The 23,812-nt window shown below is 40.4% G+C and overlaps 1 protein-coding gene across 1 annotated transcript; it reads left to right on the top strand.

Moving 5' to 3' along the window:
• Positions 1-851: 851 nt before the first annotated feature.
• Positions 852-22,140, top strand: SMLR1 (small leucine rich protein 1). The gene is made up of 2 exons (XM_063441162.1): positions 852-1,072; positions 21,555-22,140. The coding sequence occupies exons 1-2, from the start codon at positions 946-948 to the stop codon at positions 21,662-21,664; spliced, it is 237 nt and encodes a 78-aa protein (XP_063297232.1). The 5' UTR covers positions 852-945; the 3' UTR covers positions 21,665-22,140.
• Positions 22,141-23,812: the final 1,672 nt, after the last annotated feature.

Here is a 23,812-nt window from a genome sequence, read left to right as displayed (position 1 = left end):
CCACTCACACATACCACTGCTCCTCTGCCCTACTACAGCCCCATTTCCCAGAGGACCTCAGGCAAGTTGTCAAACAGTTCTTAAACAGTTTGACTACTTACTCCGGGAGGGGGTCTTGGCATTATTGGCACTATAACCACTACACTGAGCTGTAGTGGTTATTGTGTCTGGATTATTTATTTAAATAATCTACAAGTGCCCCTCCCGAGATCAGGCTCTGGATCCGCCACTGAGTGGACCCGAGTAAATGCGATGTGGCAGGTCAAGCACGGGGTCCAGGATGGGAGGTAGCTTTGAGCTTCTTTACAGTTAGGGTATATAGTCTGAAATCCTCTTAATAAATCCTCTTAAATATGTCTTGATCATTTGTGGAGGAATATGTGAAAAACACATCTGTTCATAAATAGTCATTTTACTAGATGTTTTATAATATATAAGCATATTATTCAGCAGCAGATTCAAACTGAATTTGTTTATTCAGTTTGCAAATTTGCAAAATAACAGCTTTTTAATAAATTACTGAGTTTGATGTTCTAATAATACAGCTTGACTATTATATTAATAGCAATGTTGCTGTTTATTTCCATTGTGGAGCTTAGTAATAACTGTTTGTGAAGAAAGAATAACTTATTGGGTAAATTAGTGTAACTAATCTCATTACTAGTAATTACTATTCCGATACTGAGACTTCAAACCAGTAAGCAAGATAAAGCATTTGTTGTGCCATGTCTTAGTTATTTTATAACCCTATTGCAATCCTCTTAGGAATCACAGGACTGCATAAACAGAGCAAAGTCTGAAAAGAAAAAAAAAAAAAAGATTGAGTTTTGGGACCAAAGGCCAAAATCAGAGCCTGACACAGAGGTAGCAAGTGCACTTTCTTTATAGCAAGCAACAGAGGAAACTCGATTAGAACAAGTTTTCCTCAGAAGAGCCACCATTAAGATGGGTCACATAATATCTGTATTTGTCAGGGAGCTGCCTGCTTGGTATATATTTGGTGGGATATTCCTACCAGTTGCAATACTTCTCCTTGGCATCATGCGATATTTATGGATACAGCTTGAAGAAGGTAGGTTTATTGGTCACAAATTGCTCCATGACTGCCATTTCAAGGGATATTTTCTACCACTGCCATGCTAACAGTCACAAAAAAGTAATCACAAAACTGCCTTTGCATCATGGCAGATACTCCAAAAGGTGGTAATTAATTGTTTAGGTACCAAAATAAGATAATATCCTTTTATTACGTTAGTTGTTATAATATATTCGTATTTCATTGGTCTTTTCCTGGAATTATTTATGATTATGTAAAAATAATGTTACCGAAAAACTATATTTAAAGAAAACTAAAATATTATAACTAACCTTAATATGTATGATGTTAAAATTATAAATTAATCTAAAATTTCACCTCCCCTGCATATGTGTGAAATTATGCTGATTGCTGATGATATTGCTGATCTTTAGTTAATTATGCAAATTATACGTATTTCATATACATTTTATGTAAACTTTCAATTGCACCTGTGTGTTAATTATGCTGTGACTTTCGAAGTAAAACACAAATGTGTTATGTTGTAAAATTTAGTATAGATTATATCATATTTGTGGGTGTTTTGTTTGGTTTTTGTTTGTGTTTTGTATTTGGTGAATAGATTTTTCCCATACAGTAATTATGATTAAAGGCATCTTTAAATAGAATTAACACTGGAGTTAGACAATTGCAATTACATTACTGGTTTTATAAATTTGTCACAATCTAAATTACCATTGTTTATATGAAAGAGTTCTAAAAAGATTTGATCTGCATCTGTTTAGAAAACCTGCAGGGTCATTCACTGAACGGGAAAAGTTTAGGAATTTACTGGGAAGTTTGATGGAAGGCTTCGACGATTGTTCTCATTCTATTATTTTGGCCTATCATTTAAAATTTCTGGTCACTTCCTGGAGACTTCGGATTATGTGAATATTGTTGCAGGGCTAATCAGACACTACTTAGTGTTAGGCTAAAGTGATTCACTAAATTCAGAATTGTAGTGAATTGAAATCCTAATCCTAAATGTAACCATTTTGGTTCATCCAAATGTTTCCTAAAATAATTGCCTGGATGAAATGACTCAAGATGAGTAGAGTCAGACAAACCACATTTTTTTTTTTTGCCGTGCACAAGTCTATGCATGCTTTTGACGGTATCTCTATGTATATATATATATATATATATATATGTGTGACTTTATGTATATGTATGAGTCAATGATTTATAGTATTGCTAAGCGAATAAAAAGTAGGCATGCACATGGAGAACTATTTTTCTGGTCATTAGCTCAGACATTTTTTTTATTTATTTTTTTACTGATTTTAATTCACACATTCTTTTAGGCTGAAAGTTATTTAACATTTTAACAAATTTTGTTCAATAATTAATATCTGTTGCATAGGACTTAAGACAGGCAGGATTAATAAAAAAAAAAATAAACCAGTACAATAAATGAATAAAATAAATAAAGCAAACAATTAAATAAAAAAATAAATAAAATACAATATTACTTGAACAAAAGGGCTAATGGGTATATTATGCGTATGCACTGCAATTGCCTGCACAGTGCAAATACACAGCCAGTTTAAAATAAGAGTTGAAAGTGAGCTAAGGGACAGAGGTGGCAGACTGGTAGATGGGCAGTCACTTTTGTTGTTTTTCTACATTCTTTATTTTTATTGTGCTTAAAGGTGTTATGGACAAATTAACATTAGTATAAGTAAAAGAAAACAACATTAGCAAGTAACACGTCCCGAAGGAGGCAAACGCCTCGACTATTAGCCCATTTTATGAGTCCTATTAAAGAGGGACCCCTCTTATTTTCAAATTATACCGCCTCTTCTTCTATAGCATCCACTTTATCATTGGTGGCATATTGTTGTTTTTGTAGGCCCTCATGTTTTTGTTCTATGGAGGTTATCCTGGTATCATGGGTGCTTGTAGTTGCCTTCAGTAGGTTGATCTGAGTAGTAGTGCCCTCCATGGCGTCTTTGAAGTAGGGTCGTTGGGCCCTTGTCAGCCTAAATTTTTTCGCCCCATGGACACTTCCCACAGCGGGGAAGGGATCTATTAGTCAGGTGTGATCTTAACTATTCCACCAAAGCCTCAATTTCTCAGTCATTAGACTCAAAGCTCTCCGTTAAGCTGCAAACTCCACCCCAGGCAGTCACTTTAATATCAGGATCCAGTAAAACAACAAAACACTACAGTTCTTTACAGGGAGAATCATTGCAGTGGAACACTACATCCAACAACCCAACAAAGATGTAGCAGAGGCAAATAAAGATAGGTGGAAGACTGACAGAAAGGAGTCGCTTTTGATTAGGTCCCTGCAACAGTGCTAATCAAATGCTGCAGTAACTAGAATCCACTGGGCCAATGAGGTGTAACTAGAATCCACTGAGGGGGCCCTCCTCAATGGTGTCTTATTCACTCCCCCCCCCCGTGTCTCATTCCCGTGCTCAGCCCCCCCCATGTGTCTCATTCCCTCGACCCCATAGCCCCTCTATGTGTCTCATTCCCTCGCCCACCTCCCCATCTGTCCCATTCCCTCTCACCTAAGCCCCTCCTGGTTTCCCATGCACTCCTCCCTCCCAGCCCCCTCCATGTGTCCAATTTCTCCCTCTCCCCCTCCCTGTGTCCCATTTCTACTTCCCTCCCCCTCCCTTCTATGTGTCCCATTCTTTGCTCTCTCCCCCTCCCCTCCATGTGTCCCATACCCTCCCTCTCTCCCCCTCCCCCTCTCCCTTTCCCCTCCATGTGTCCCATACCCTCTCTCACTCCTTCTCTCACTTCAATGTGTCCAATACCCTCTCTCACTCCCTTCCATGTGTCCCATATCCCCTCTCACTCCCTTCCATGTGTCCCATATCCTCTCCTCCCTCCCTTCCATGTGTCCCATTGTTACCTCTCTTCTCCCTCCACTCCAGGTGTCCCATATCCTTTACCTCTCCCCCCCCCCTACCCTCCCTATGTCCCATTTTTCTACCTTTCTCCCTCTCTCCCACGTCCCATTGTTCCCTCTCTCCCCCTTCCCCTCTTGCGTCCTATTCCTACCTCTGCCTCCCCTCCAGTACCAGCATTTCTCTGCTACGGCTTCCGGTCTGACAGAAAGTGCTCTCTGTCTGCTCGGCCAGGCTACATACAGGCAAGAGGGGAGCAGCACAGCACAGCTCTCCCCTCCTGCCTGCCGGCATCAGGACCTTCCTTTGAATATCACATACATTCTATATACATGCAGCATATTAATTCTGCATACATGCAGGATATACATTCTATATACATGCATGTGATTTTCCTCTGTACCACATTAGGGAGGATCTGTGTTCACTAGATGGCTTTCCTATTTTGGTATCCTTAAAGATGGAAATATCACATATAGAACAAGTGTCGCATATAGTTACAAAACATTATTCAACCCCCATTAAAAATCAGGTTTATTGTCAAAATGTATAGACATTCAGCTGTTTGCAATGAACAAATCAAACAAAAGCAAACAGCTCAATACAACAAATGCTTCAAGTGGTTTCCAGAAATTCAACTGAGATGACTTCTCTTATAATGACTGCTCCAGTCTCAAAATTATCCAACTCCTTCATGACAAACATACTTAGTAGAGCACCCTTTTGCTTTTATGACCTGCTGAAAATGAGATGCATAGACAGACACCAGATTCTGGCAGCTTTCCTGAGGAATCTTAGCCCATTGCTCATGAGCAATGGCCTCCAGTTTAGTAATATTCTTGGATTTGTGTGCTGTAACCACATTCATCAAATCCACCAGAGATTTTCTATGGAATTAAAGTCAGGTGACTGCGATGGCCACTGTAGAATTGTCCAGGACTTCTTCTGCAACCAAACCTTGGTAGACTATGTTTGCCTGGAATAATTGTCTTGTGTGAAGTTCCAATGATGCCCAAACTTCAGATGTTTTCTCCTAGGATTTCCTGATACTTCAATGAATTCATCTGGCCTTCCACACACAGAATCCCCAAACATCTGTAGCTTGGAGTTCTGGCATGGAAACATTTTGCGTTCAGTATTTGCCTTTCTGTGCTCACTGAAACCTCAATGCCTGTTTCCACCAAGACTTACTGCAATTATTTTGCAGTCAGTTTATATATACACAAAATTACATAAATAATTTCATAAATATACATGTAGTCCAGAGAATTTGCTAGCACTGTATTTAACCTTGTAACTTTCTATGACACACTAAAACCTGTACACAAATATTATTATTATTGTTTCAAAACAGTAAAATATTTCACAGCGTTGATATTGTCAGTGAAAGTAAAGTTTTTTTGCATTTTTCACACACAAACGGCACTTTCACTGATATAATTGTTTCGATACGTTTTACTGGTTTAAAACCCTAATATTTGTGTTCAGCAAAGTTTTCCGAGTATAACAGTACCCCACCCTCGCAAATATAAGGGTCACTTTTTTATATTGAAAATTGCCAGGTTGTGTGTCTTTCACCCCATCCCTTCTGCATGTCTCTTGCCCCCAAGACCCTTTGTGTGTCTTCTTACACTTCACCAGTGCCTCTGTGTGACTCTTTCATCCCCTATCCCTATTGTATCTCTTCCTCCCTAAACTCCATTGTGTGTCTCACCCCCTACCCATTTGTGTGTCTCACCCCCTACCCATTTGTGTCTCACCCCCTACCCATCTGTGTGTCTCATCCCCTACCCATCTGTGTGTCTCACCCTCTCCTCCACACATCTGTGTGTCTCTGCCTCCAACTACCCCTTTGTGTGTCTTTTTCCCCACAGTCCCTATGTGTGTTTCTTGCTCCCCTTCTCCAGTCCATATGTGTGTCTTTCTCCACCAAGCCCCTTTTGTGTGTCTCCCCCCCAAGCCCCTTTTGTGTCTCCCCCCAAGTCCCTCTGTGTGTCTCCCCCCCCAAGCCCCTCTGTGTGTCTTTCTCACTTGCAGCCCCGTTCACCGTTCCTCCTTGTAGTGTGCTCCCCTGTACCACAATATGGGATCTTGTGCATCCTCTACCGGATCTAACAGGAAGCTGCTCATTGCTTCCAGGGAGCATTTTTCTATCAGACCCGGTAGAGGATACAGAAGATCCACTACTGTCACCGTTTACCAGGAGCTGGAGCCCAGGTGCAGGAGATGGCTCCAGGAGAAGGCAAAGACCAAAGCGCAGTATAGATGAAGGGGTAATCCAAAGGCAGGGTCAGACCAGAAGTCAGGGCTGGCAGCGAAGTATTGTAGTCAGTAAGGCAGGCAGAGGTCAGAGTCCAAAAAATCAGTCAGCAGAGTAAGAGATCCGGCAGGAAAAACCAAACAAACAAAACAACCAGATACCAGGCCTCAGGCAGAGCTGGCTTTACAGCCTGCTGACTAGGAGCAGCTGACCCTGGTTGGTAAGGGGCTGCAGGTGGATCAGCACTGCTCCATTCAGGCAAGGAGTCAGGAAGCAGACAAATACAGGTAGATACTGAAGCCCCCTAGTGGACAGCAAGGTAGAGAACCTTACTTTGATGCAGAAAATAACAAAGGAAGCAAGTTATTTTTTAGGTATTTTCTTCAGTCGGATAATAAAGAGCAAATAAACGTCGCCTTTTCTTTTTATCTCTGGTAAGTATCGCTGATTCGAATAACTCAAGGTCTTCTTTTCTGATGATAGAGCCAATGTAAGTTCTTGTCACATCAGGGGACAGTTTGGAATTGGTAGCGTTACAGTAGACACCTTTAGCCTTTTTCTGTAGGATTGGTTAATTTGACTTATTTATAAGACCAGCTATGATAGTGAGTGGCTCTGAAGATTTTGGTGCATTACAATCCCTGGACTGTCCATTGTAAGGGGAATCCAGTTTAGGCTCAGACAGGGACTCCAGGTCTGAGTAGGCCTCTGAATCATCAGGATTTGAGAGTGTTGGAACTTTTTGCAGGTTGTCCGCATTCTTGGAAATGGCAGTGGAGGCAAGGAGCAGCAACCATCTGAGGGGATGCGGCTCTGGCCTTAAGAGCCTGTTCAAAGGCCTCTAGATCTTCTCTGTGGACCACGGATCCATTGGAGGCAATTACACGGTCTGGGGACAGGAAACCTTAGGGGAGCCAGAGGCTGAGGATTGGAAGGTAGCCACAGCAGCCTCATTTTGAGGCTCTGGAACAGGAGCAGGGTTAGCTGGGACCACGATGGTGCATTTGATCCGGTAGCATGCAGAGTTGAACAATAAAGGTGCCATGGAGGACTTGCTGGATGGTGACAGTCCCCACATGGCCATGCTTAGGGCGAGGACGACGTACAGGACAATAGCTGATGTAGTGGCCTATCTTGACACAATAGAAGCAAAGCCCTTTGACTATCCTTCTGGCCTTTTCATTTACCATAAGCATGGTATTCAGTGTTCCAATTTGCATGGGTTCCTCTATGTCCATGTTGGGGATAGGGGTATAGGTCTCACCAGCAGGTTTGGAACATTGATCCGGCAGAAAATTGGTTTCAAATCGCTCCTGCTTTCTTTCTCTGAACAGGCGGTCTAACTGGGTGACAAGAAGGAACAGATCTTCCAAAGAAGTGGGTACCCCCATTCTGGCTAGTTCATCTTTTAATGCCTCAGATAAACCCAGTCAGTACTGTTCTATCAGGCCGTTTTCTTTATAACCGGTGTCAGAAGCCAATTCCCGATCGCGCTGCCCCTGCAGCAGTGATCGCTCTGACAGGCTGTCAGAGCGAGCACATGTGCTGCAGGGACTCACGGTCCGCCTCCCTGTGCTTCCGGGTTCAGTGTGAAGTGCAGGGAGACAGATCAGCAGTGATCTTCTCCCTGCAAAATTGTTTTTTTTTTTTTAAAATCCCACCCCTCTTTACCCATTTTAAATACAAATTAACCCCTTCCCTGCCAATTGATCACTGACTATAGTGATCAATTGGCAGGGTATACATTTTACTGTGATCTGATTTGTTTTGTTTTTTTAACCCCTGGGTTGTTAATTTAATTTAATGAATTTAAATATATTAAAATTGTATATTTAGCTAGCTGTGGTGGGTGTAAGTTATTGGGGAATTTGGGGTTAGGCTAGCTAGGGGTTAACATTAAAAAAGTTTTGTAAAAGTTTTAAAAAGTAAAAAAAATGTTTTAATAACATTTTTTAAAAAGTAAAAAAAAATCCCACCCTCCTTTACCCAGTCCTAATAACAATTAACCCCTTCCCTGCCAGTTGATCACTACCTACAGTGATCAAAATACAGATCACAGTATTATACTTTGATCTAATTTTGTTTTTAACCCCTTAGGCTTAACTATTTTTTTTTTAACTCAGGGGTTACATTTATTTAATTCATTAATTTAAATATTTTAAAATTATATATTTTGCTAGCTAGGGTTGGAGTTGTGGGAAATTGGGGAATTTACCGTTAGTGCTGCTTGCTTCTAGTTAGGGGATAACGGTTAAAAAAAAAAAAAACAAAGCTTATTAAAATGTTAAATCTGTAAATAAAAGTTTTAAATTAATAAGCAAAAAAATTGTGTAAAAAAAGTTTTAAAAAGTAAAAAATACATTTAAAAATGCTCATTACCACTACACCTGGAATTTTTTTTTATCCCATGCTAAGGTTCAAAATACGCCTTTTGAATTACCCCAGGGTGTATTCTTTAACCCCTTAAGGACCAAACTTTTGGAATAAAAGGGAATCATGACATGTCACACATGTCGTGTGTCCTTAAGGGGTTAATAAATAGTATGTGTTTGTGGGGAAGTTTCAATAACCAACCATCTAAACTACTCCAAAATGGAACATGGACACACCGTAAAACTTCAAAGTTAGAAAAAAACGGAAATGTCTCAAATGTGCCCCTTATACCTCCACATATACCTGGCAAAGGTACATACGGGGGTATTGCTGTACTCAGATGACATAGCTGAGCAACATATGTAGTCAGTGGTGTATCCTGGTTTGTGCTGCCCTAGGCAGGACAAAACTCAGGCGACACCCCCCACCCAACCTTTCCCCCCTGCCCCGCCTTCTAAATACACACACACATTCACTGACAGACACACACACTCACTAACAGACACACACACACTCACTCACAGACACACGCTCACTCACTAACAGACACTCACACACACACTAACAGCAAAACACACTCACACACTAACAGACACACACAGTCAGACACACACACACACACACACACACTAACAGACACACACACACACTCACTAATAGACACACACACTCACTAATAGACACACACATACTCACTAACAAACACACACCCACTCACTAACAGACACACACACACACACTCACTAACAGACACACAGTCAGACACACACAGTCAGACAGACACTAACAGACACACACTAACCGACACACACAGTCAGACACACACACTCACTAACAGACACACACACTCACTAACAGACACACACACTCACTAGCAGACACACACACACTAGCAGACACACACACACTAGCAGACACACACACACACTAGCAGACACACACACACACTAGCAGACACACACACACACTAACAGACACACACACACTTTTTTTTTAACTTAACCCCCCAGCCTCCTTCCCTCTCCCTGGGGCTGTCGGTCGGTGCTGGCGAGGGATCACTTTCCCCTGAGCGCTCTGCTCAGCTCCCTCGCGCACCGCAGAGTGATGCCGGGAGCCAGAATATGACGTCATTTTCCAGCTCCTAGCATCACTCTGCGGCGCGCAAGGGAGCTGAGCAGACAGCTCAGGGGAAAGTGCTCCCTCGCCAGTGATGCCCGACCGACCGACCAGCAGCCCGCCTGGCTTGTCAGTTAGCCACCATGAAAATGCCGCCCGAGGCAAATGCCTTGTTTGCCTCGCGGCTAAAACGTCCCTGTATGTAGTATTATACAGTCGTAGCACACATAAGGTTTGCAAAATATACTGTGCAAACTCACTTTGTGTGTCAAGGCAGAAAAAACACTTATTACCACTACACTTGGTACAAGCTAGCGAAAAAATGATCCCACGCTAAGGTTCAAAATATGCCTTTTGAAATACCCTGGGATGTCTTCTTTAAGAAATGGTATGGCTTTATGGGGTATTTGGATTATATAGCCTGGTAAAATACTCTAAAATGGGTCATGAGCACAGTGTAAAAATTGAAAGTTTGAAAAAAAACTGGAATGACTGTCTCAAATGTGCCCCTTCCATGTCCACATACAGGGCTGCCACCAGAAATTTTGGGGCCCCTGACACAGCCTACGGTCTGGGCCCCCCGGGGCCCGCCCCCAAGTCAGTCCACATGACCCGCCCCAAGTCCGCCCACATGACCCGCCCCCAAATGCACCCACAGGGCCCATCTTAAGTCCACTCACAAGGATGAAGTGTATGTGTACTGAATTTGTTTGTGTGTGTATAGTGGCTATAAAATGTGTGTAGTGGATACAAAGTGCGTGAGTAAAGTGGATACGCTGTTTATAGTGGATTCAGATTGTATGTTTGTCTAGTGGACAGAGTGTGTGTGTATAGTAAATGCAGAGTGTGTTTGTGTACTGGATGTAGTATGTGAATAGTGAATGCAGAGTGTGTGTTTGTGTAGTGGATGTAGTGTGTGTGTATAGTTAATGCAGAGTGTGTGTTTGTGTAGTGGAAGTAGTGTGTGTGTATAGTTAATGCAGAGTGTGTGTTTGTGTAGTGGAAGTAGTGTGTGTATAGTGAATGCAGTGTGTGTTTGTGTAGTAGATGCTGTGTGTGTGTAGTGGATTATGTGTGTAGTGAATGCAGTGTGTTTGTGTACTGGATGCTGTGTGTGTGTGTGTAGTGGATGCAGTTTGTGTGTTTATGTAGTTGATGATGTGTGTGGTTGTGTAGTGGATGCAGTTAGTATGGTTGTGTAGTGGATGATGTGTGTGGTTGTGTAGTGGATGATGTGTGTGGTTGTGTAGTGGATGCAGTGTGTGTGTTTATGTGGTGGATGATGTGTATGGTTGTGTAGTGGATGCAGTTTGTGTGTTTATGTGGTGGATGATGTGTGTGGTTGTGTAGTGGATGCAGTGTGTGTATTTGTGCAGTGGATGATGTGTATGGATGTGTAGTGGATGATGTGTATGGTTGTGTAGTGGATGATGTGTATGGTTGTGTAGTGGATGCAGTTTGTGTGTTTATGTAGTGGATGATGTGTATGGTTGTGTAGTGGATGCAGTTTGTGTGTTTATGTAGTGGATGCAGTTTGTGTGTTTATGTAGTGGATGCAGTTTTTGTGTTTATGTAGTGGATGATGTGTGTGGTTGTGTAGTGGATGATGTGTGTGGTTGTGTAGTGGATGATGTGTGTGGTTGTGTAGTGGATGCAGTTTGTGTGTTTATGTAGTGGATGCAGTTTGTGTGTTTATGTAGTGGATGATGTGTATGGTTCTGTAGTGGATGCAGTTTGTGTGTTTATGTAGTGGATGATGTGTGTGGTTGTGTAGTGGATGATGTGTGTGGTTGTGTAGTGGATGATGTGTATGGTTGTGTAGTGGATGCAGTTTGTCTGTTTGGTGTCTGTCTGTGTGTGTGTGTGTGTGTGTTTTGGATGTGTGACAAATGCTGCTGGGATTTTTTTATTTTTTTTAAGAATTTGTATAATAAAAAAGATGTATTCCCCCTTACCTGTAGCCAGGGAGGGGGGCACTGGATTCCCTGGTGGTCCGGTGGCTCCGCTTGTTGGGGCAGCAAGGAGGAGCCCAGCAGACTCCCTCCACGTTTTCCCTCCTGCCAGACACTGCTCTATGCGAGCCCAGCATGCATTGCGCGCCGCGGAGCGTTGTCATGACAACCCGCGGCAACGCTTTACTGCTGTGGCTCGCGAGAGTGCTGGAGGGGAAGGTAAGTATATCCTGGGCCCTGCCAGCAGGGCCCGCAGAGGCATATATACATAGCGGTACTCGCTATGTATATATGCAGATTGAAGGGCTGGGGGCCCGGGCATGCAGCGGATTACCTGTGCACTCCGGGCCCCCCAGGACCGCCGGGCCCGTGACAACCGTCATGGTTGTCACCCCCTGATGGCGGCCCTGTCCACATATACCTGGCAAAGGTACTTATGGGGGTATTGCTGTACTCAGACGACATAGTTGAGAAACATATGAAGTATTATACAGTCATAGCACACATAAGGTTTGCAAAATATACTGTGCAAACTCACTTTGTTTGTCAAAAAGGCAGAAAAAACGCTTATTACCACTACACTTGGTACAAACTAGCGGAAAGATTATCCCACGCTAAGGTTCAAAATATGCCTTTTGAAATACCATGGGATGTCTTCTTTAAAAAATGGTATGCCTTTATGGTGTAGTTGTAATATGTAGCCTGCTCAAGTGCTCCAAAGTGGGACACGGATGCATTAAAACCCTCCATGAAAAATCACACTTAAAAACCTGAACTTCTCATGTCCTATGTATAGGTCATACATTGGGCATATTGTTTTACTCAGAAGGTGTAACTGAGTATAATTTGGGGATTTTTATGACAGTGGTACATATTAAGTGTAAGAAATACTCTGCAAAAATGCCATTCCCCCCCTCACCACAAACATTGACATAAATTGGTGAAAAGTTAAGGCACAATATACACCATATAAGATACCGTGGGGTGTCTGCTTTATCAAATGAAACATAATTTAATATGAATAAAATATTAAATGGGAGAAAATAAGAGTTTTTAAAACATTTTTAGTTTTACGTGACATTCTATCTGTGAATGTCATAATACTGTTTGCATTTACTGCAATAAAATGCACGTATTTGTATTCAGCGATGTCTCACGTGTAAAACAGGTTTTATGGTGTTTTAGGAAGTTATAGGGTCAAATATAGCATGTTACATTTTTCATGTTTTTTACATTGAAATTCGCCAGATTGGTTACGTTGCCTTTGAGACTGTATGGTAGCTCAGGAATGAGAATTACCCCGATGATGGCATACCATTTGTAAAGTAGACAACCCAAGGTATTGCAAATGGGGTATATGTCTAGTCTTTGTTAGTAGCCACTTAGTCAGAAACACTGACAAAAGTTAGCGTTAATATTTGTTTCTGTGTGAAAAATTTAAAAAACTAATTTGAACGCCAATTTTGGCCAGTGTTTGTGACTAAGTGGCTACTAAAAAAGACTGGACATACCCCATTTGCAATACCTTGGGTTGTCTACTATTGCAAATGGTATGCCATCATGGGGGGAATTTTCATTCCTGGGCTACCATATGGTCTCAAAGGCAATGTAACCAATCTGGCGAATTTCAATGTGAAAAAACGCAAGCCTTATATTTGACTCTGTAACTTTTGAAAACACCATAAAACCTGTACATGAGTTTATACTCGGGAGACTTCGCTGAACACAAATATTAGTGTTTCAAAACAGTAAAACGTATCCCAACAATTATATCTTCAGTGTAAGTGCCATTTGTGTGTGAAAAATGCAAAAAATTTCAATACATTTTACTGTTTTGAAACACTAATATTTAAGTCTTCTGAGTAAAACAGTACAGTGGTATATACTTATGTATATAGATATAGATTTCGGTAATAGGAGTAGGTGATGTGTAGAGTCCCACAAGGGGAAACCAACATCAGGAGAGCTCCACTGTATAAGAAATGAGGAAGGGAGGTCCTACCTTTAATCAATCTAAGGATAAAAAGGGATATGCAAACAAAAAGTATAACTTGAAAAAAAGATCTACTAAACGGTGCCTAGAGGATCAATTGTCTGGAGTACTAGCTAGCATCTAAGTTCCAGTTCCCCTAGTGTCCAACTGACAGGAAGGTAGTGTAAACGAGGTTAGGGAGAGAGAAGAGGCACAGGGTCCCCAGAGAACAAGGGACTGGGTAATCAGGTCTAAACGCAGATGAAAAGCCTCACACAAAAAATAAATAAATAAATCTCTCAATTCACCCTAAAAGTTACCTCGACACCGTGGTCTAACCACTAGTGTCTACCTGAACCAACTCTCCCTACTAAAGTTATAAATAAATAAACACCTAAAAATCAATAACCATAGTGGTAACAAAAATAAAAAAAGTGCAGAGGTTAAAGAAAAAGAAAACACTCGATGCACGTTTCAGCGTGTTCAAAACACTGTCGTCAGGAGCCTGTGAACATGAGCAGCTTATTGTTCCATTTAAATACCTCTTGCTGATGAAACATGGCCATCAGCTGTTCAATGTGGAAGGTCCTGAGGGGCGGAGTATCTAAACTCTATTCTGCAGTCTACCAGGGGTGTAGATATAGATTTTGTTCTACATGTATTTTGATATCAACATATATATTCATTTTAAAATACAGTTTTACGTATATATACATATTTACATATATATATATATATATATATATATATTTTTTTTTTTTACTTATTTACATATTTATTTTATAATATATATATATATATATATATAATGAAAATTATATATAGAATCAATATCATTGTACGTGTATTTTGATATTAATATATATTTACAATTATATATTAATATTAAAATACAATTAGACAGTGTATGTGTATGTATATGTGTGTGTATATATTTTAAACTGTAACTTTAACTTTTTTTTTACTATTTACAGGCAGCAGGGGGAGTATCTGTAATTACAGGCACTCCCCCTGCTGGCATTGCTGTGGCCGGCTATGCCGTCCATGTGATCGTGAGGTCCTTGCGATCACATGGCCCAGGGAGGCCGGACAAGAAGGAGGGGGACTCCCTGGGCCCCCAGGTGAGTCCCCACACTGCGATCGCTGGCATAGGATCGCCGGTACCCGGGTAAGTACATAGAACGGCATGGGCGTTCTATGCCGCCCGCCAGCGTTTAGAGCCGGGTTCCCAAGGACATCAGAGAACGCCCACCGTCCTTAAGGGGTTAAGGCCTAAAGTTTGTGAGGCAAAGCCTCTATGCATCAGATTTGTTGTTCCAGCACATCAGATATATGCGCAATCAAATTGAGATCTGGCCAAGCCAACACCTTGAACATTTTTGCCATGTTTCTCAAGCCATTCCTGAACAATTGTTTGTTGTGTGGCAGGTTCATTATCCTGCTAAAAAAAAGGGAACACCATTGTCCAGCCAGATTTACAACTGAGAGAAGATATTAATAAATACATTATCTGATAATTGAAGTCTGGCATAGTCCGGTTTGGAAATTCTTCCCAATGCTCACTTGTGAAAAGTTACACCTGGAGACTAGAGGGCTGCATTATATCCCCGGCAAAAATGCATTCTGCCCATAAAGGTCATAATGTTTATGTTATATGTATAATGAAGCAATTTAGGGCTTTCCATCTTTAGTTTTTAGACTACAGCTTACATTATCTTAGGTCAGAAATTTGTTGCAGACGATTGTGAGAGTTATGGTCCAAGAACAGCTAATTATGCTGTTCATTTAGAAAAACTTTGCATTATACTGATTCAATAAACGTATATGCAGCTGCTACTAAACTAGAATTCCAATGATTTTAGAGACAAGAAATGAAGTGTATTGCTGTCTTTGCATGGTATGTAAAATATTATCAAGTTCACATGCTAAATATCCATTTTGTTTGACGTCAAGCTTGAACTTGTATGGCAGAAAACGTCAGCATTTTATTTAAAGATGTCCAACTATAGACAGTAATCCATAGTTGTAATCAAGCCCTCGTGTGCTAAATCAAGTCACTAATTATATTGTCATGGTTACAAGGTACTTCGGAGAAGAGCATCATTATAAGTTAACCCAAGTACTGAGAGAGCCTGATTTTACTCCATAAAACTGCTGAATATACTTGCACGTTGCCTTATTTATTCAGCAAACATTAGTGTCCTACCTGTAAGTATCTGTTCCTTATATCAGCGCAAAAAAAAATGTTACTTATTTTTCTCTAATTTCTGTGACTGATGCAAGGTAAAGGTACACTCCAAGTACCATAACCACTACAGCATGCTGGTGCCTTCCAATGTAAATAGTCAACCCATTTGCTAACATTTTGACTTTTTCTAAGATCTGCCTGGGGTTAGTCAATGCCTTTCTGATAGCCATACACTCTGTTTTAAATTAAAGGACCACTATAGTGCCAGGAAAACATACTCCCCTTCAGGGTCCCACTCCCGCCGGCCTCTAGGGGTAGGAAGGGTTTAAACTTACCTCTTTCTCCAGCGCCGGGCGGGGGACTCTCCTCCTCCTCTCCTCCTCCTCGGCTGAATGCGTATGCGTGGCAGTCTCATAGGAAAGTATTCACAATGCTTTCCTATGGATGCTGGCGTCTTGTCACTGTGAAAATCACAGTGAGAAGCGCGGAAGCGCCTCTAGTGGCCGTCAATGAGACAGTCACTAGAGGCTGGATCAACCCTATTATAAACATAGCAGTTTCTATGAAACTAATATGTTTATAGAAAAAAGGGTTAAACCTAGCTGGACCTGGCACCCAGACCACTTCATTAAGCTTTAGTGTTACAGGGCTTAGCTCATGGACTGAGACTGATCAGCAAACCCTCTCATGCACTGAGCTGCCCTGCATGGTATGGTTTAGCAGAGGTGAGCCAATGGAAGCTCCATGTAGGAGACTCTGGTACTCCGTAGATGCAGTGAACGGCACTGGCAGACTCCTGGTAAAAGGTTTAGCAAACAGTTTGACTACTTACATTGGCACCATAACTACAGGACTGAATTTTCACTTTAAAATAACAATGCATTCATATAATGTTTATTTTTGTAGTTATCTGCTACTTTAACCCCTTCAGGACCGGACTGTTTTGACCATGTTGTACGTTAAGGACCAGAGCTGTTTTAACACGTTTGTGGTGTTTGTGTTTAGCTGTAATTTTCCTCTCATTTACTGTTCCCATACAAGTTATATATTGTTTTTACAGGCCAAAAAGGACAAAAAGGGCTTTATTTACATACCATTATTTGTATCATGTCATATGATTTACTTTAAAACAATTGAAAAAAACATGTTTTTTTACTTTTACTTGAAAAATCTTTAAAAATATTTTACTTATCTACAATAGTTAATTAAAAAAACTGCTAAATAGATTCAACATTTTGTCCTGAGTTTAAAAACACCCAGTGTTTACATGTTTTTTGCAATTTTTTTGCAAGTTATAGGGCTGTAAGTACAAGTAGGACATTACTGTTTCAAAATATATATTTTTAAAGTTTATCAATGGTGACATTGTAACATTGTTATCTGTCATAAATCTCTAAATCACACCTCACATTTACATATATTTTTAAAGTAGACGACCCAGTCTTTTTTAGACGCCACTTAGTCACAAACACTGGCCAAAGATAGCATTTATATTTGTGTGCAAAAAAACTATTATGAATGCTAACTTTGGTCAGTGTTTACTAAGTGGCTACTAAAAAAGACTGAACATACCTCATTTGCAATTCCTATATCCGACCCTGTAACTTTCAAAAACACTATAAAACCTGTACATAGGGGGTACTGTTATACTCGGGAGACTTCGCGGAATACAAATATTAGTGTTTCAAAACTGTGTTTCAAAAATCTTTTTTAAAAACTCTTCTGAAAATCGTTGAATTTCGTTTTTGATCTTTATAATTTGTATTTCCAGAGCACTGTTAAGCAGATATTCAGTCACCCTTTGGAGCTCATTTACTGTCTCAACTTTTTCTGCTCTCTCTTGTTCCCCACTCTTCGTTGTTTCATCCAAAGAGTTGCTTTGAACCCCTGTTTTCTTGGGTTGAGGTGAAAAAAAGATAAACGTTTCTCCAATGGTTAATTTTTGTTCTCCATTTTCTTGAGTTTTTCTAGCTGCCATTTTGTAGCGTTGAATTTGAAATGAGGAGAAAACAAAAAACAAAAAGTCTGTTTGCTATGTCTCCTGCAAATTTCCAAGCCTAAAGCAGTCTAAAGACGAACTCCTTCTTCCACCTCTTAGCTTCATTTGTTAATTTGTTAATTTCCTATTGTTATTTCTCCCCCCTGCCCCCCTTTTTTTTCTTTCTTTTCACTTTTCTCTTCTTTTTGTCCTCCTTTCTTTCCCATATATATATATATATATTATTTTTTCCTTCACTCTCACTGCTTTTCTCAACTTACTCAAAACAAATACTCCACTAGAGGCTGGATTAACCCATAAGTAAACATAGCAGTTTCTCTGAAACTGCTATGTTTACAGCAAAAAGGGTTAAACCTAGATGGACCTGGCACCCAGACCACTTCATTAAGCTGAAGCGGTCTGGGTGTCTATAGTGATCCTTTAAGGTTTAATGTAGCTAACTACCAATGAAGGGAGCAAATGGGACCGAGGTTTGAGAGGAGAGAAATTAAAAACAAAAAATAGGCACTGTTCAATATTGTCAAACAAAAATGCAAAATTACAATTTTATTGTGTGTGTGTGTGTGTGTGTGTATATATATATATATATATATAATTTTTCTTTTTTTTCTTTCCGGGAGCATACAGCTCACTCACGTGTCCTTAGTGTAAGGCAGGGGACCCCTTTCTCGAGATCGAGTCTGCCAGTTATGTAAAGTTATTTCCACCACGCAGGGCGCGTTCTCTATAGCACTAGTTCCTTATTGCCAGCGTAAACAGACAGTTCTCCTGTTGCTTTGTACAAGACTTCCAGGTCTTCCAGCCCTCGAGCATGCTCTTCAACCCTGCAGAAGCATTTCAGGGTTATTACCAAGAGAAGCCTTCTTTAGAAAAGTTTTTATCCCACTGCCATTCAACCTAGATCTAGGTTCAGTTAGCCACCTCAGAAGCCATGGCATTCTCCCTCCATCGGTCTTCGCCTGGCTCCTAAACCCACAAGCGGTATGCTACATCATCACCCCACCCCAATGATATAAAAAAAAGTTTCATTGCTCTTTAACAGTGTCCTAGAGTTAAGGAACACATACTCATGTTAGGAAGGACCTAAGTGCAGTTATACAAAAGGTAGTTTCAATTATAGTATAGGACAGTGCTAAGTAATCAACACTGACACAATGCTGAAACGAACAGGGTTGTTTACTCAAGAGAGAATCACTGAGAATTCAAAGTGAATTTCAAATTTAAGGTCAAAACAGCTAAATAAAAAACAGAATTTAGTTGGAGAATGTTTCTAAGCTTACTATTTTGGCCTTAGTTTTGAAGACACTATATCTTATTTCTTTCCTGAAATGCCATACTTCTTCTTGAAAAATGTATTCCATTTCCAAGTGATATTATTTAATCTATATTATACTTAATCCTGTCACATTTGCCACATTTAATTCATCAATTGCCATAAATGTTTACATGAACTATTACAAATACTGGACAAATGCTTGTCTAGATTATATATAATAAAAATGCCCAGCTGGATACCATCAGTAATATTCTATAACCCACATACTGCACCCACTTCAGTGTAAGTGCCCGCTATTTTTGTGTGTGCATTGTCAGTGGAAGTATGTGTTTCTTAGTTTGCAATATCAGTGTTTTTCTGTATGTGCAATGTCAGTGTAAGTATGGAGTGTGTAGTGTCAGTTCATAGTTACATAGGCTGAATAGAGACATGTGTCCAAGTTCAGTCTTCCTCACATTTGTTTTTTTGCTTTTGATCCGAAATTTAATGCCAATTTTTTGTATCAGTTTCTGAAGACAAATGCTAGTGTACATGTATTTGTTTTTGTGTGTGCATGAATGTTTCTGTGTGCAATAATAAGGCCTGGACTGGGTAATAGCCATGGGCAGTGGCTCCCATAGGATCTCTCTAACCGACTCCTGCAATGCCCCTTGAGAAAAGGGGCTTTATGCCCATACTAATTGAGATGGGAGGGGGGAGATTGTACTGTCTTTGGCTTCCATATTAGAGTGTTGCTGTGGGTTACCATGGCAATGCTCTAATACTTTCCTTTGTGCCAGCTGGAAGTAGATGTTTGCAACTATTGGATGTGCAGACAAAGTGCCCTTTCCACTGGACAACCAGGGTACAACATAATCCCTACCTGGTCCAAAGTAAGTGACAGGGAGGGGACAATACATGTTAGAGATTTTTAAAAGCCCCTGCCCCTACACACTACATCCCATATTCCCCATATATGACAGCCCTTAATCCCCACACACACTACAGCCCGTGTCTCCCCTAAAACTTCAGCCTCTATGGCCCTCACCCTACAGCCCATATTGCTTATATATGACAGCTCTTATTGCCCACACACTACACACACTACAGCCCCTGTCTCCCTTCACACTTCAGTTCATATAACGCTCACATTACAGCCGATATCCCCATACAAATACCATACAGTTCCTAGTCCCCATATATACTGTACAGCTCCTTACCCACCACACATACAATTCAGCTCCTACCTCCCCACACACACACTACAGCCCCCATCTGCCCACAGTCTACAACCTTAATCCCCCCAACACCCTCCAATCCCTCCATAAATGACACGCTACAACAGCTATAAACACACTACACCCCTAACATACCTCTCTACTCTACACTACAAACAACCCCATTCACAGACACAAAACCCCACAAGAAACCTCCCTTTTATGCATCCCTTCTCGCTACATACATCCCCACACATTTAACCCCAAAAGCAGTTTCCCCACATACACGCAACCCCAAAAGCAGCCTCCTCACACACAACACCACAGGTTGTCTACCCCACACATGCAACACCACAAGTAGGCTCTCCACACAAACACACAACACCCAAAGAAGTCTACCCACACACAATATCAGGAGCACCCTACCTCACACATGCAGCATTAGGTAGGGTAGCTTCTTGGGGTGCTTGTGTCTGTGAATAATTTTTTGTCAAAATTTTTTGTAAAATACGTACATTGCAATAGCACATGTAAAACACATACAAAACCACCGGCAGCCTCCTCATACAAACACTCTCCCAAACCTGTCCCACTTTTGTCTTCTGGTATTCCACTATGGGGACAGCAGGTTCACGTGTCTGTGCATGCAGTGTCAATGCATGCATTTGGGTGTGTAGTGTGAATGTATTGTGTAAATAAAGTTTTTTAGTGTATGTAATATCCCTTGTTTGCCTTATTCCTATTACATAAAATAACCAGACCAGGTGTTTGGCAGATCATATCTGAAGATGTGTACATGGGAAAAGAAATGTGTAAGCATTCCTGTAGGGAGTTTGTACATTGCCTGTAGCTTATGCCATTTTTTTGATTTTGAGTATGAAGTAATAAAGATATGTATTTTTAATTTTATTTTTTTTCAAGAATTTTACAGTGTTTCTAGATTTTCAGATATGGGATAACATTTCTACGAGTTTTTTTGTTTAAGTGTTAGTTTTCTTTTAAAGGAGATTAATTTATTAAGAAGCATTAGTGAATGTAAACTGTTCTGATTTAATAGCAAATCATTTTATCGTGTTCACACATCAGTCAGCATACTGCTTTCTTTATTCAGGGAAACCGTATTCACCCTAAGCATGTTAGTGACTATTACTTGGAATGTAGTCTAGTGATTGTCCAGTGAGCATTGCTAAGAATTCAGTCTGAACAAAGGAGCGACGTTAACGTCTTGCAAACACAAATGATTTTACAAATCAATTAATACATGTCTCTTTCATCTTCAGTTAACGAACAGTTGGCACATACCCGTGACCCCAAGGAAGCCCTGCAGGATTACTACCTCCTGTACAAGCAGCTAAAGACCTCTAAATGGCAGCACTCCAGGAAAACGTAAATTTAGTTAAAATCAAGCAAAGAGCAAGGACAAGAGAACATTATATAATGTTGGCAGCAAGTGAACTCACATGGGAATAGCAAAAAAAATCAAGAAGCGCTGCTTGTAGCATCAGGAATAAAAAAGGTGCTGCCAATTAGGATGTATTTCTGGAAAAAGCTGTGTCCACCTGAGACTTTAAAGCCAGAGCTGTCGTGAATGCATCACTGATGGATTTTCTCAAAGTTACTGGCAGAGCCTTTGGATCTGCCGCTCTATTATTTATGCTTCATCTGACCAAACATCCATATTGTTACCTAATAAAAAAAGCCGTATCCTTTCCCTTTTTCAACTCAGAAATGAATATATTTTATGTAATGAAACATTACAAACTTGTTTTCGATTTCATATTTTTAAAGAGACACTGGAGGCTTGAGTTGACCCATTTTTAATGCATTCAAAATATATGCAAAATAATAATAAAACAGATAATCACATTTGACGTTTATTTGCTGCACAACCTCAGGCCTTGCAGATTCTTCTGTGAATCCTGACCAGGAATTCATAACATTATGCACAACAGTACTTTTTGCAGCATATGTAGAATCACTGCAGGCTGTGCGGAAGGGGCAGAAAGGGTATTGCTGGTGGCACAAAAGTTATAAAGAAAAAAAATTAAGATTAATGAAAGAAAATACTAATTTTGTAAAAGCCTAAATGTAGACCAGATGGGAAAACTAGATTTAAATTGCTTTCCACTGTAAAAATTGTTAATAAATCATATTTATGGCCTCTTCACCGGTTTAGTGATGCCAATTACTAGTGAGACCAATCTAATGCATAACGGTTAGCGCCCCCATGGTTTAATTATGTGATTGTTAAGGCATAATGCACTGATAATACTGCAGACAGCCAATCAATACTCATAACTTACATTTGTTGTTTTTCATCCCCTTCTTCCTTGAAATCATTACAGGAAGACATTTCAGAACAGGCAAATTCATAAATTAAAGGTTATTACTGTACATGTGAGTGGGTGTTTTTAATACATCAGTAAGGCGATAAAAAAGAGGTGAAAAAACATGCCGACAGCAAAGTCAGGTTATTTTATTAATACATGAACAAACTCTCAGACAGCCAAAAGGAATATCAACCATGTGTTACGTCGGAAAGCAGTAAGACATAACTATAATTAGTTATTTATATAGCACCAACATATTCCACTGCGCTGTTCAATAGGTAAACAAGACAAACACTGGAACAGTACGTTGAGCCGTGGAGAGGTGGCCGCTCTTCCCATCCCTACTTTTCCTGTGCAACCTTGCTAACTTCCTACCTCCCCCCCCACCCCCTCCCCACTGGACAGCTACCGACCAACACAGCTGCACGTACCTCTTGCACCACGACATTGTGGGACTAGACCTTGCAGGCACAAGATGGCGGATGCCTTTCCTCTGGCCACGCCTGAGCTTTTCACAGCCAAGGGTGCTCTTTGCCGCACCAATGATCATTACATAGTTACATAGTTACATAGCTGAAAAGAGACTTGCGTCCATCAAGCTCAGCCTTCCTCACATATGTTTTTGCTGTTGAGCCAAAAGAAGGCAAAAAACCCAGTCTGAAGCGCTTCCAATTTTGCAACAAACTAGGAAACAATTTCTTCTTGACCCCAAAATAGCAGTCAGATGTCTCCTTGGATCAAGCAGCTATTACCCCACTAATTAGAAATGATATCCCTGTATGTTATGTTTTTGAAAGTATTTATCCAATTGCAGTTTAAACATCTGTATAGACTCTGCTAAAAACCACCTCTTCAGGCAAAGAATTCCATATCCTTATTGCTCTTACTGAAAAACCTTTTCTATGCCTTAGATGAAATCTCCTTTCTTCCAGCCTAAATGTGTGACCTCGTGTCCTATGTATAGCCCTGTTTATGAATAGATTTCCAGATAATGGTTTGTACTGGCCCCGAATATATTTGTTTAATGTTATCATATCCCCTCTCAGATGCTGTTTTTCCAAACTAAAGAGATTTACATTTTTTTAACCTTTCTTAACCATAACTAAAATGCTCCATTCCTTTTATCAATTTTGTAGCTCGTCTCTGCACTTTTTCTAGTGCCATGATATCGTTCTTTAGAACAGGTGCCCAAAATTGCACAGCATGTT

Source organism: Pelobates fuscus, chromosome 2, assembly GCF_036172605.1.
Source record: "Pelobates fuscus isolate aPelFus1 chromosome 2, aPelFus1.pri, whole genome shotgun sequence".
Classification (NCBI taxonomy): Eukaryota; Metazoa; Chordata; class Amphibia; order Anura; family Pelobatidae; genus Pelobates; species Pelobates fuscus.
The sequence above is the reverse complement of the archived record's forward strand: the minus strand, read 5'-3'. Positions and strand labels throughout refer to the sequence as shown.

Coding starts and splice junctions, on each gene's coding strand:
- SMLR1 (XM_063441162.1), top strand. CDS start 946: ATGGGTCACATAATATCTGTATTTGTCAGGGAGCTGCCTGCTTGGTAT. Junction 1,073..21,554: donor ATGGATACAGCTTGAAGAAG/GTAGGTTTATTG, acceptor TTTCATCTTCAG/TTAACGAACAGTTGGCACAT.